Here is a 14619-nt window from a genome sequence, read left to right as displayed (position 1 = left end):
TGCAGACATTCTGTCTTGTTCATGACAAAAGGGCAAGAATGAAACGTCAGTAGCCCTTGATAAAAGTCGACAGAGAAGTAATACCCTTTAGGGATGCACACCCTATTACTTCACCAGCAATAGTCTAAGAACTTTATGGAAAAGAGAACCCACCCTCTTTTCTTCTTATGTTGCTACTTCCCTTAGTTTCTTCTAAAGAGGCATGTATTAAATATCTTCTGTATAACTTATTCCCCACCATGAAACATCATCAAAATGGAAAGAACCCAATTAATCTTCCTTTTTTTTTTTGGTTGGAATATTCAATTTGTATTTATTGATAGTCCATTATGTTCTTTTGGTAGGAAAAGATATTGCACTTCTAAAAATGCATCAGAGTGTAATTGAGTCAAACCTAACAGGTAGGTAGATTTCTCACTAGAATTAGTATAGTTTCTGAAAACCACCTTCATTCAATATTTGTAGAAATGCCTCCATGATTTCATCTCTGTTTCAATAAATTGTTGTCTCACTGCTGCAAGATTCTAAAATACAGACGACAACATCGATAGTCATAAGCTGTACGTAAGGTTGCATTCTTAGCTCATGATTTCATTGTGCAGATGGGCACGACAATAACGAGGATGACGGTGCATGCCGCAGCAGCGATCAGAGCAGCTATCTTGCAGACCTTGGCTCGTCTGAATTCGGCTTCTTTACGTTTTAGTAATGAATCGTATCCTGGAGTATAAATGTCTTCCATCCAGTACTCTAAATTGTTTGGGTTTAAAGATTCTTGCGTCTAAAAGTGAAGAGAAGATGTTAGAAATACGGTGAATACTTGAAATCAGGTCAAAGACGTCCTGACAGTCATCACTCCTGAAGCACTTAAGTTGTCTGCAGCTGGGAGTTAGAGACTGTGTTGCATAACATTGCCCCACCAGCCCCTTGCCTGAGGCAGGCTACCACAGGCTCATCCCACATATCACAGATTGCATGGGCCCCTCCCTCACTAAAAATGTCGTGTTGGTTTTGACACAGAGAAACCCAAGGGTCTTTCATCCGTAAGCAAGCAAAATGGGGCTGAGATGAGCAAGACTCTAAACTTCAAGGGCATGCAACCAAGAACAGGCGGGCCCCTCTGCAAGGGAAACAAGGAAAGTCACTGAAAAATGCTTTCTTCCAACAGGCTCTATGAACAGATCTGCTTGAAACAAGACCATCCATCATAGCATTCTGAAAAGCTTCTACTGAAAAATCAAAGGAACCTCCAAGATGAGCAGTTCAAACAAAATATAAAACATTTCAACTTCAACCATTTATCTGAGCAGGTCATGCCACTGCTCAAAGTCAAGGTCTACTGACCCCATAGCAGACTGTTCCCACCCCAGACCTGCCGTGGCAATGGATCCAGACTTGGTGCAGCTTCCCCAAAGAGAGAGCCCCCACTGACATCTGTCTGCTGATCTCCCCAAGATTAATCAACTGTCATCAGGAGAAATACCATATTTAACCTGTATTGCCTGTGAATCCTATTCCACGTTGACAGTTAAAATCTATTTCCATGAAGAAAGGCAGTGTTCTCATTTTATGGCAAGCATTTAATAATATGAGTGTCACATAAAAGCAACAACACATTGCAATTCCAAGTGAGGCCATTTAAGTCTTTGAAATGCAAACAAAATATCTATTTTGAAGATTTTCTTAGATTGCTGTATGTTCAAAAACATGGGCACATTAAAAATTATTCATACACATATATAAACACAGGCCCAAAAAACAAACCTTTCAAAGTTTTAAAAAACTCAGTTGTACCATTTATTGATGGAACAGTGACGATTCTAATGCATGCTAGTAATTCTCTGCCTGGCCTTCTAGATTCATTCTGTTTTTTTTTCCATCTTGCTCTGTGCCCCTAGGAATATAAACTACATGGACACATCATGGGGACTCCCCTGCCTTCAAGCTCCCATGGAGTTTCAACCAATGAAGACAAGAAGAAAGAGAGATTGAGGTATTTATTCCCCCAGCACCCTCCTGGCTGGGCTGCAGTTTGTCAGTGGCCCAGCTCCTATTGGACACCTGCTATCAGAGCTGTGGGTCTCAGTGAGTTTCAGAAACAGCCCCTTTCCCTTGGCCCTTCAGATCCAAGGGTGGCAACAGCTTCCTACTGGTGCTGGTCTCTGGGTGCTTCACCAGCTATTGTAATGAGTCCCCTCCTTAACTACCCCTTTGAGCACGCCACCTGCCTCCTGCCAGGACACTGACAACCCGCAGGCCCTGCTCCCCCAGGCTTGATTATCTACCTGTTGCTCACAGTCATCTAGCACACAGCTAGGCACACTATGGCCTGCAGGCCATATCTCACCTGCCACCTGTCTTTTTACAACCCTTGAACTAAGAGTGATTTTTTTCCATTTTTAAATGGTTGAAAAAAAAATCAAAAGAATAATATTTTATGACATGTGAAAATTATATGAAATGCAAATCTCAGTGTCCAAAAATAAAGATTTATGGAAACACAACCACTCCTAATTGTTTCCAAATTGTCTATAGCTGTTTTCGTGCTACAATGGCCGAGTTGAGCAGTTGTGAGAGATTATAAGGCCCACAAGGCCTAAAGGGTTTACTATCTGGTCGTTTACAGAGAAAGTTTGCCAGTTCCTTTCTAAGACATGCTATACGACACTGTACAATGGAAAGAGAAGGGAATCTAGGCATCACAGAAAATCTTCCTGGTCCCTTCCCTCACCAAGGCATAATGTTGAGAGACTGCTATTTAATTTCTCAAGTTATGTGGAAGGCTGGAAGGTGGTCCTGGACACTCAGGGCACCCAAAATAGAAACCAAGACACTCTCAATGTGGGAAAAGTCCTTATTGTACAGGGTGCTCTGTCCAACTCTTCAGCCTTTGCAAGAAACTCCTGCTACAGCATCCTCTGCTGGAACCCCAGGAGCCTCTTCCCTGAGCTTCCCGGAGCAGTTCCACTGCTGCCAAGCCCTGACTGTTGGACCGCCTCCTCCTCCTGCTTGAGCCGCCAAAGCTCTACCTGCCACAGGCCCTTGGGGCCAGACTGCTCTCCTTGGCATGAAAACATGAAAGCCCTTCAGCAATTTAATAGACACTAAAGAAAGGAGAGATGGACCCAAGATGGGCATATTTTGCTGGAAGACTGGTCTGCAGAAGTGGGTAATGTGCCCCTAAAGGCTGGGAGCTGGTGGAGGGTCAGACCAGCAGCCCTCCATACCCTGGCACCTGGAAGTCAGGCTCAGCACACTATGGGTAAAACAACCTGCTCTTCTTCCCAGTCATCCTAGGGCTGGCCCAGGAGCCAAACAGTGTGTAAATAAAACATCAGATTTTGTGCTTTAGTCCCTCCGGCTCATACAGAAGGAAATTGGCTTCCTTTCATAGCTATATACACTATTATGGGCTGGGATTCAGTGTGTGGAATAAACTATTTTTAATTAGTTTTTTCAATAACTGTAAGCTGTAATCGCATCAAGTAGAAGAGAGGTAATACTGAGGTTTCAAGGGACACAGGCGAATGTATGCAGTTATTAATTAACCCTCGCAAACACTGGAAAGAAGAAAAGGGTTTGCACCTTTGCCTATGCCCTCAAGTGAGAACCACTGATGGCGAATGTACATCTCAACACAAAGGAACTCCGGGAAGATTGTCCAGACACCAACACTGCCCTAAGACTGTACCCGAGTCTCTGCAAAGAGATGAAAAGAAAAAAGGTGGTACTTGCTGCCTTCACCAAGCTCTCAAGGTTGGCTCTTTTTTGCTGTAAACACCCTCATACGGCTATTGAACTCTCTACTTCCTCATATTTTATGCAACTGGATACTCTCTCCTTTGCACTTTTAAGTAATGTCACCTAAAGCTCTATAACCCAAATATCTGTTTTTAATTTTTATAATTTTATCTTCATGCTTATAAACATTGGTGCATTAAAAGCTCACATATCTGTAGGGGGAAAATCTTCCAGCTCCCTCCCTGCAAGCTTTGCAAAGATGTTTCTCAGTCTACGACTCACCTAATTAATCGAACTCTTTCAAGGTCATCCAGTGATACTGGTGAAATATTGATTATTCCGTTGCTTGAACCATTCACACCTCCAGGTCCTTTCTGACCCCCAGCTGCTCTTGGTATTCTAATTCCCACAGATTGAGGTATGACGCCCATAGCAGAGCTGCACAGGGACCCACTGGAGGGAGAATCAAATCCCTCTCTAGCCTCCTTGCCCACAGGAAGTTGACAGAAGAGGGATTGACCTGAAGGGTCAAGGGGTGTGCAGTACAAGTGGGAATGTAAAATGCAAGAGGTAAGAGGGGTGAGGATGGGTTCAGGGTTGCTCCTGATGCGCCCACAACACTCACTGTCTGGCCAGAGCTGCCCCTTCCCATAATTGCTGTCATTTAGGGCCCAAGACAAACAAATGTCATTGCAATCATTTTTTTTTTAAACAACATAAAACTCCACTAAACTCTTAACAATAGCAAAATGAAATGGTAAGGAAGTTGTAGAAGAGAAAGAACATGAGACTTATTGCCAGATGGTCCAGTATGAATTTAGACTTGTCTGACCTGGGGCAAATTATTGAGCTTCCCGGGGCCTCGATTTCCTCATCTGTAAACTGAAGGTGGTCATAACAATTCCTGCCTCACAGGCCACTGTGCCTGGGACTGAGAGACTGTAGAAAGCACTATGCAAAGTTGATTGATTTCAGCGTCATTGACCAGCCCCCAAGGGCCTTCTTTTTCAGTGCCTACTGGATGCCAGGTACTTTAAATATATTATTTTTAATTCTTACAGTGACTCACAAGCTCGATATTATTATGTCCATTTAACAGGTGGAGGGGCTGAACCTCAATCAGATGGAGTGCATGCTTCCGGCCACACAGCGAAGGAGTCCGGGATGAAAACCCAGTGCTGCCAGAATGTGGTCTTTTCTCTCCACCACACTGCACCTCCCACAGCCCTCTGTTCTAGAGCAAGGCCACTTCAGGGAAGCCTTGCCATACTGATCTCCACAGGCAGCTCTCACCAACTGTGCTTCACGTGCATGGTCATTCCAGGGCCTGGGCGGAACGGGCACCCCTGGTGCTATGGCCTGGCTGCCGGCAAAGCTAGGTGCACAGGTGGGGACAGGGTGCTTCCTTTGCTCCTGTGGTGATCTGGAGACACAGATCAACCCAGTGTGAATGGAACCAGGCAGAGTTGCCCACCAAAATAAAAGTGTGGTCAAAACCCAGCCCTGCCTGTGGGTGAACAAAAAACATGCCCTCCAGCCACAACTGCATTCATAGAGCTTCCGGGGATGGCTCTTACCTGGGGCTGCTCCGTATGGAAACATAATCCATAGCTTGGCTCCCACAAATATGCTTATCCCACGTGCTACATATGGAAGGAGAAATCAGCTTGTATTTCATTAAACAGTTTGGCTCAGGTCTTGTGAGCAAATATTAGAATCTGCACTTGGTACAGAGTTGTAAATGTATCGTTAGCAAATCAGATGGCCGATAAAAAATACATAAATAAATCAAGCATTCCTACTGCTAAATGTTTACAAATAAGCAAAACAATGATCCCCTTGTTAAAAGTCTCTTCTGTTCTATGATTTATTAAAGTTCTGAATTCCATGTTGGGGTCCCAGGGAGTTGGAGGGTGTGGAAGTGGGCTGGTTGGTCTAAGCCGTCTGTGATCCATTCCTGCATTTGCCCGGGCACAGCTGGGCTTCCCCCAACCCAGGGACAATGAGAGGCTCACCTGCAGGTCCAGGGCTGTCAGCTTGCCCTTGTCACTCGCATTCCGTGCATACTCCTCAATGGTCCAAGAAGGTTGGCCCCTCTTCACCTCGGCCAACTCAGTCAGCCGCATGTCTGTGTACAGTGGGTTGCTCTTCATGTGGGCCTTGAGGGAGGCAGGGTAGGGGTGAGGGCTGAACACCTGCTCCACCAGGAAGCCGTCTTTGGGCTGCTTGGGCAGTCGGTGCTGTGGGGGAATGTCGTATTGCCTGTCTGCCTGCAGAGGGGCACAAAGAAGTCCAGACAAGTGGCAAAGATGCCCTTGGATTTCACAGTGCAATTGAGCAGCCAGCAGCTTTCCTGTAGACATCCAGGTAGCAAAGTGCAGTTACTTCCAAGCAAATCGAAAGTGTGAAAACAGCCATGTTGGGGGAAATTCTCTAGGAAAAGCTTATGATCATAATGTTACTAATATAAAGTAACATTTCTGTGCCAGAAAAAGGTTATTTAATGGAGCCTTTATGCCATCACTACCATTGTGAATCCCCATTGTACAGGTAGGAAAACAGAGCCCAGACTCAGTAACTTGCCCCAGGCACACAGCTAGTAAGGGGTGGAGCTAGGATTTAAACCTGATCATCTGGCTTTAGAGAGTCTTTAACTACTGATATTAACGCCCCGTCTTTCTTTTACCGTTTTGCACGGGGTACAGATGAGTAAAAGTCCTTTCCTCAAGGAACTCGCTGAAAACCCTGATGCTACACTGCTTCTTTGGAAGGAAGAACCTGAATCAGAAAGCACATGTTGAGAGCCTCTACTGATTTTCCCAGGCAGCAGATGGGCCCCTGTCAGAAGGAATATGGCCTTCAGAATAAGAGAGCAGTCTGGGCAGCAGTGTGGAGGTAGGAAGGTGCCTAAAACAGGTGGCAATAGGTTATATTCTGAGTCATTGAATGCAACCCAAAGGTTTCTGCTCTCAGTATACCTGTCCTAAGACTGAGTCAGTGCTCATTTCTGTGACCTCTTAGGACTATATCCAGACTTTTGGCCAGCATTTGTGCCTTTGAACTATAACCGACTGTTTGCCCATCTGGCTCCTCTGCTAAACTATGAGTTCCTTGAAGGCAAGGGATCGTTTTGTTCACCTTTTAATCCACTTCTCCAGCAAGATGAACCACCAAGTAGAAGACACTCCATGAATATTCATCAAAGGGTTAGAGGCCAATTATATGTAGTCATGTATATGGAACAGAGAGCAAAGAAGTTGTGTATCTCAGTAATAGCAAGAGAAAAAGGAAAAAAGAAGAATGTGAGTCAATGTGTGTGTACAGAAGGAAGAGAAGGAGAATGTTTAGGTGTGATGCGATGAGAGTTGATGTGCAAGAACGTGGTGGGCACATGTGGTGTATATGTGTGAATGTGTGGCTTATACACTTGCATAGGGGCTGGAAGCACATGTGGTGTATGTGTGTATGTGTATGAGTGTGTGGATCATATGATTACATAGGGGCTAGAAGCACACGTGGTGTATGTGTGTATGTGTGTGAGCATGTGGATCATACGCTTGCATAGGGGCTGGAAGCACACGTGGTGTATGTGTGTATGTGTGTGAGTGTGTGGACCATACGCTTGCATAGGGGCTGGAAGCACACGTGGTGTATGTGTGTGTGTGTGGGAGTGTGTGGGTCATACATTTGCATAGGAGTTGGAAGCACATGTGGTGTATGTGTGTACGTGTGTGAGTGTGTGCATCCTACACCTGCATGGGGACTGGAAACACATCTCCACCTACCAGCAAACCCAACCCATTGACTTTTACCCAAATAGAGCATAACATTTGGCTATTCCAGACCATCAAGACTGCTGACACTGACACAGAGAACACAGGATAAACCCACACAAGAAAATGAGGTTCCCTCTTATTTTCTAACTCATCAAAGCCAAGTATCTTCTAAGAGACTTCACCAGTTTTTGCTCATCATCACCACCCAACACTCAGAGAGCTCCTATTACATGCAGAGTCTGCACCAAGCTGGGAGGAAGGGTAGATGGTGATAATAATAACTACAATGGCAGCCACTGCGGGCATAATTGAAATTAACCAAGGGCTATGTGTCCACCACTCTGCTCAGGGCTAAACATGCATTGTCTTCATTTCATCTTCTCATTAAAATTCTGAGGTTGTAACTATTATTGTCCCCAGTATGGATGTGGAAACTCAGGTCAGAAAGGTTAAAAGACTGACTCAACGTCAGACAGCTGGTAAGAGGCAGAGCCAGGATTTGAAACTGTTTTCACTTCTAAGATGGAAAGTTTCACTGCTGCCCATGCCTGTTTGTATCACTGAGTTTGTGTTCTTACTGGGCAGTCAATATATATACATAATACGTATTTTCAAAAAAAGTTTGCATCCACTATGTCTGAACAAACAGGAGTAAGGGCTGGAGACCAGCAATAAGCCCTAGGAAAGCTTACAGAGACTTATGAAGTAAGGGGCCTTGAGGGGAACATAGGACTTAGATCAGTAGGGGGGAGGTGGACCAGAGAGTCTTGGTGGAGGATTCATGTGAAGAAAAATTTGACAGTGAAATAGGACCTGGCCATCATAGGTGCTCAATTAGTGTTTACTGAATCGGTGACCAAATGAATGAGCATGGTTATTTTGAGGAAAAACAGGAAAACTCATCAAGGTAGAGCAGGGTCCAGTCAAGGTATAACAGAGCCTTCTGGTTGAGGAAAGGTACATGAAATTCACAGGGTTGCGAAGGCCTGACTAAGAAGTTTGCAACTCTTTGTGGAGGCAAAGGAGAGTCAGAGAAGAGTGGGGAATAGGGGACCCTGCGCAACCACAGAGTGGCATTTTAGGAAAGTGAATGCAGCAGTGGCCCATGAGATGAGATGGAAGGTAGAGAATGTGCCCAAGCATCCTCAGTAGGGGAAGAGCCTTGACTCAAGGTAGAAGTGTAAATGGAAAAGAAGGCAGAGTTGCAAGAGACATGACAGAACACAAATCCATAGGGTCTGGTAGCTATGCTGGACACAGTGAGCCCAAGAAGAGGGACCAAAGGGGCTTCTTTAGTTTGGAGGATTGCTACAATGCTGACCCCATCCTCACCTCTCCCAGAATGGAAATAGTGAGAAGGAACACTGGTTTTAAAGGAACAGAAAAGCCTGCTTTGGGAACTGTAGATTTTGACATGTAGACAAGACATTTAGGGAAACTGGCCTTTAGCAGTTTGACATATGCAACCAAAGCTCCAAAGGCGGGCTGGGTCTGGTCACTACCATGGGAATCACCACCTCAAAGTTGGTGAGAGCCACAAGCCAGGAAGGAGAAATGAGGTTGCAGAAGGTGACAAAATAAAGAGAATGCATCCCCAGCATTAGCAACTTTGTGTTAGGCCTATCGAGCAGATCTGACTCAAGCTTGTGACTGCTCATTCCTGGGGCTTTGTGAAGCTTTGACATTTGATAGATGGGAGGCATGGCTAGTTCAGTTTAACCTGATATTTCTACAGAAGCACCTAACCATTTGAGTTATCTAAATGGCCACTGTTCAATGATATCTGAAACCCAAAGCACCAGAAACCTGGCCAGACCCTGGCAGCTAAGAGACAGTGACAATAGAACCCGAGCAGAGGACTGGATCTGGGTGTCTTGTGCCCAGCATGGCAGCACAAACCAAATTCTGGATCCTCTCCAGCACCAAACGTAGTAAGCCACTCCATAAGGGCAGAGTGGTAATCAGCAGACACCAGAGGTTTCTTTAAAATCAGAAAAAAAAAAAAAGACTTCTTCTACTCCCTCCCCTCTTTGGACCCTGAAAATTTCCTTAAAACCCAGTTTTCCAAGCTTTTCCTTCTCAGCACCATTCAAGGAGCTCAGCCTCCTCCCTGGCTTTGAATGTCTGTAGCCCACACCACTGTCACTCTCTGACAACACAGACCTTGGAGACCTCAGGAGCAGGGACTTGTCTGTCCATTGACCTTCTAGAAGCAGGACATGGAATGGAGACAAGCAACACACTGAAGTTGTATCACCTTGGCCAGAAAGGGGTCACTATAACCCAGTTAGAATGAACAGGATTCGCCACAGGTCCCACAGAAACAAATCATCCTTACTGCAGGGGGTGAGAGAAAGAAATGATTCAAGTATATGTGTACACAATGATTCTAGGACTGAGGAAGTGAAGTCTGCTATAAACATGTAAAAGAACTGAGCTTATGTGAAAGAGCCTCCAACAAGCAACAGTGTAGAGAAAAAAAACTAAAAAGGAAAGGAAGACACCAGATTAAGCATTGCTGTCTTTTTTTGAGACAGAGTCTCACTCCGTTGCCCAGGCTGGAGTGCAGTGCGTGATCTCGGCTCACTGCAACCTCCACCTCCTGGGTTCAAGCAATTCCCCTGCCTCGGCCTCCTGAGTAGCTGGGACTACAGGCTCGTGTCACCACACCCAGCTAACTTTTTACATTTTTAGTAGAGATGGGGTTTCAACACATTCGCCAGGCTGGTCTCGAACTCCTGACCTCATGATCCTAGTTATCATTTTACTTCCTAACCATCAATTTATTTTATAATGAAAAAAAACCTCATGCTTAAAAAGGAACATCACACATGCAATGAAGTCCATGAAACGAATGTATCAACTAGCACCCTTTTCAGCATTTTCCCTTATGTACCCGACCTGCATCCTGCTATTTCAGAAAGGACAGGAAGATACCCTTGGTGATGCTTGCCTGGGCTGACACATTCCCCATTCTATGAAAATCTGTTCTCACACCACCTGTCCCATGAATCCCAACCCTACGTTCTGCTGTCGGCACCATCACAGCATGTGCTCCTCCTAGCTGACGGACAACTTGGCGGAACACATGACCTGCCTATGTTGTCCTCTCTATTCCAATGTGAAAAGCCTGCCAAACCTGGAAGGATAATTGGCACACAGAGGACAGGCCTCTTGCCTGTTTAATGCCATGTTCAAGGCTTTGAAATGTGCCAGGGCTGTGATGAAGCTGGTGCCTGATTTTGTGAACTTAAATTTAAATTACCTCTTTAGATTTCCGATGCCAGTCTTTATTATCTCCTGGGCCTGTGTCTTTTATCTCCTCCTCATTGAGGCCCACACGGTTGGTGTAAGTGATGGTGCGCCAGTCTCTGGGCGAGTTGGAGATGCTGGCGATTTTGGACTCTGTGGCACTGTTCTCCTCTGTTAGGGATCTAGAGGATGGCCTGGTGAAGAGGCTTTTTTTTAAGGCCTTGACCCGCAGGCTCTCGCTGTTGCTCCCGCTAGCATCAGAGCAGCACCAGTCGGGGTTGTTCTCCAGTTTTGGTCCATGGGAGCCACTGTGTGCACGGAACATCCGGGGAGAGGCACTGTCATCAGACGGAACCTCGCTCGTCAAGGAGTTCAGATCTATCTGCACACTCACCTTCTCAGGCTGTTGCATTTTCTGGTCCAATTTATTTAGTTTGCCCAAGACCTGGGAGATTTCCTCACGGACACCCGACAGGGATTCCAGCTTCCGTTCAATTTCGCCGATCCTGAGCACCAGTTTGCACACACTGGTCTTCAGTTCTTCTTCCGAATGGTGGGTGTTTTCAGGCCGGTTGCCCTTGTCTCCCTTGCTGTTGTGGACCCCATTGGCAATTTTGGTTAAGTTGTGCTCGGGGGAACTATCACAGTCTGACTTATGGAGCTGAGACAAGGACCCTGTGCTGTTGTAGCAGGACGACTGTATCACTCCTGTGGAGCCACTGATGCTCATGTCATCAAGAAATCGGAAAATGTCACTGATGTCGTCGCTGACAATTTCTGAGTCATCGTCTGAGTGCTTCATGGTGTGCCTGTCACTGTACTTGCCCTGACTGGAGGTGCACAGGTCTCTGCATTTCTTGGGCTCCAGCACGTGCTCAGTCTGGGTGCCCACGCTACTGGTATCTGAGCTGAGCTGCCCACTGGTGCAGTTAATGCTCTTGTCTTTAAACTTTTTGACCGGTTCATGCTTCTCCAAGTCAACAGGGGAGGAGATCTCTTTAGATTTGAGCCCGTTTGGTTTTGCCGCATAAGCAATGGGGAGAATTGGCTGTTGATCCTTTGGCGGGAGGTAAGTCGGGCGCCTGTCTGGGGCTGGGAAATTGGGAGTCTGGCTACTGGCATTTGGATAGCGTAGCCTCTCCTCGGAGGGATTTCTATTGAAAAAGGACCGTTCAAAGTCAGGAACTTCCTCCGTGTTTAGGCTCCAGCTTTTGGCTGGCCAGGGAGTCTGCTTGTTGGGCCTCCCTGGACAGCGCCTGGCTTCTTGGGTTCCCATCACTGGAGTGGGCCCAAAATACGTAGAGGCTTGAAGGTCATCTAAGCTTTCATGCTTTGCTCGCCTTTTGTCAGGAACCGGGGAATACACCGGATTCAGGTACTGGCTGTTATAGGGCATTTCAAAGCTGTGGTTGAAGAAGGGTGGCTTGTGGGGTTCCTTTCGGCTCTGGGGCTCCCCGTGCTCATTCTCTGCTTTGCTGACGGGGCCAACCAAACTGGGGGACACCGCCATCAAATTGTGAAAATCCTCTTTAAAGATATTCCTTTTCTGGACACAGGACTGAACCACAAAAGGCTCGTCATTGGAAATGAAGGTCTCCTTGATGCTCTGGTTGATGGGCAGCGAGTCCTGGTCTGAAATGGACTCATTTTCTATGTTCATGGGGAAGTAGGTCCTCTGCATCTCACAGGGCTGAGGGCTGGTCACAGAGTACGGGGCCAGGGCCTGCAGCCTGTCCAGGGAAGCAGCACGGTTTTTCACCTCTTTGCTAACTCCCAACAGGAAATTAGGCTCAGAGGCAGGGACAAACTGCGGGCAGTCCTTGCAGTCCATCTTCCGGCACTTGGACGACTGCCTGGTGGGGTAGCCCCGGCTGAAAGACCTCTCACTCAGCTCACAGTTCAGGGGCTCACACTCGGCTGCATTGCAGATCTCTGTATCCGACCTGCATGATTCAAAGGACGCCTCCTTCTTGCGCACCTTCTGGCGACCCGTAGGCAGCTTCTCCTTGGCTGCCCCGCCATTCATTTGGATCAGATTAAATATCGTCACAATATCTGCTGCCACCATGATTTTCTTTGATTGCTGGTTATTCACAGTGCATTTCATCTTGTCTTTGAATAGAGTGGCTGGAAAATTGGGATCGAGACAAGCCGTGTAGAAAAGCACGCTTCTCAGTTTTGCAAGCTGCGACAGATCGAACCGGGCACAAAGAGATTTGCACAGGTCCTGATAAGAAACGGTATTTTGCTTGCTGTCCAGTTCCTCCAAGATCTTTACCAAGAAGAGGGAAGTTTCCTGATTGGTCTCCATGATTTATTACTTGAAAAGCTCGCTGACTACACTGAAACTTCAGGTCAGTTCTGTGGTGGCAATATTGAGAAAGAGAGGAGGAAAAGAGGATTATAAACACCAGTGGAGTTTGAAGTCAAGCTTCTTATAAACCGTATAGAGAAAAACATTTTAATGATTAAAAATGTAGTAAGGACAGTAAAAATATTCATAACATTCGATTTAGTAATTCCCTTCCTGGGAATCTACCTTAATGATTGATGATAACAATTATGCTTAAAGGTGTTCACTATGATGGCACTTATAACAATGAGAAAGCAAAACATCTTAAATATCCAAATAGGTGAATACATAAACATGTTATGATATACCATGAATTTTTACAAACATTAAAACTACATTAATGTACATTCTTACAATGGAATACTACTCATCAGCAAAAAAGAATAAACCACTAGTACATGCAAGGACATGGATGAATCTCGAATGTATTGTGTGTGGGTGGAAGAAGCCAGAGTCAGAAGGTACATCCTCCACTGCATGATTCCATCTTAATGACATTCTGGAAGACAGATCAGTAGTTGCCAAGAGCTGGATGTGAGGAGGGGGGTGGACCTCAAAGGGGCACAGAGAAGTTTTCCTAAATGATATAATTGTTCTACATCCTGGTTGTGGTGGTGGTTACATGACTGTAGATATTTGTCAAAACTCACAGGACTCTAAACTAGAAAGTGTAAGTTCTACTGTATATAAATAATAACTCAACTTAGAGATTACATAATGAAGACTTTTCATAACAAAACTGTGATATAATATGGAGTGAAAAATATGAAAATAAATCAGTATAAGATCATAATTGTATAAAATTATGTATTCTTGAAAACAAAAATGAAAAAATAATGTGCACTAAGATGCTAATAGTAGTTAAGTTTGGATTGTAAATACGGATTTTTTTTCTGTAGTAATCTCTCTTCCCTAATACTTTATTATGTAAGTTATCAAATATACAGCAAAGTTGAAAGAATTTTATAGTGAACACTAATCTACCCGACATCTGGATTCTCCATTAATATTTTACTTTATTTGCTTTATTACATATCTATCCATATTTTCATCATCGAACTTTCTTTTTTCTTAATTCACTTCAGAGTAAATTGCAGACATCTGTACACTTCTTCCAAATACTTCATCATATATATCATTAACCCAAGTTCAATAATTGTCCACAGATTTTCTTTTAATGTAAAATGTACATACAATGAAGTGCACAAATCTTAAGGGTGCATTGGCTGAAGTTTCAACAATTATGTATGCCTGCGTAGAAACCAAAGCCCCTGTAAAGAACTAAAATGTTCCCATTGCCCCAGAAAGTTCCCTCACATCCTTTTCTGTTCAACCACTGTTATTCTTAGAGGTTTTTTTTTTTAAATCATTTCCCATCTTTTCTAAAATTCTTTACAATGAGCATTTGTTATTATGTAAGCACCAAACAATAATAAACTTTACTTTGAAATTGAACAAAAACAGTACATTAACAGATCTTGGATGGGCAAATTAAAA

At 44.8% G+C, this 14619-nt stretch overlaps 1 protein-coding gene and 1 long non-coding RNA gene across 2 annotated transcripts; one reads left to right on the top strand and one right to left on the bottom strand.

Moving 5' to 3' along the window:
* Positions 1–274: 274 nt before the first annotated feature.
* On the bottom strand, positions 275–13286 carry MINAR1 (membrane integral NOTCH2 associated receptor 1). Its single transcript, XM_008015692.3, has 3 exons — positions 10783–13286; positions 5757–6011; positions 275–781 (listed from the first exon to the last, which is right to left on the bottom strand). Exons 1-3 carry the CDS (start codon positions 13078–13080, stop codon positions 584–586), a joined length of 2751 nt encoding a protein of 916 aa, XP_008013883.2. The 5' UTR covers positions 13081–13286; the 3' UTR covers positions 275–583.
* Positions 804–5251, top strand: LOC140710505 (uncharacterized). Its single transcript, XR_012091573.1, has 2 exons — positions 804–1993; positions 4841–5251. It is a non-coding gene; the product is annotated as an uncharacterized lncRNA (long non-coding RNA).
* Positions 13287–14619: the final 1333 nt, after the last annotated feature.

This window comes from Chlorocebus sabaeus, chromosome 26, assembly GCF_047675955.1.
Source record: "Chlorocebus sabaeus isolate Y175 chromosome 26, mChlSab1.0.hap1, whole genome shotgun sequence".
Taxonomy (NCBI): Eukaryota; Metazoa; Chordata; class Mammalia; order Primates; family Cercopithecidae; genus Chlorocebus; species Chlorocebus sabaeus.
This window is presented reverse-complemented; position numbering and strand designations above follow the sequence as displayed.

Excerpts from the sequence above, each read along its gene's own strand:
- MINAR1 (XM_008015692.3), bottom strand. The coding sequence starts at position 13,080 with ATGGAGACCAATCAGGAAACTTCCCTCTTCTTGGTAAAGATCTTGGAG. Across the intron at positions 6,012-10,782 it reads GGCATCGGAAATCTAAAGAG|GCAGACAGGCAATACGACAT; the intron begins GTAATTTAAATT and ends GCCCCTCTGCAG. Across the intron at positions 782-5,756 it reads TGACAGCCCTGGACCTGCAG|ACGCAAGAATCTTTAAACCC; the intron begins GTGAGCCTCTCA and ends CTTCACTTTTAG.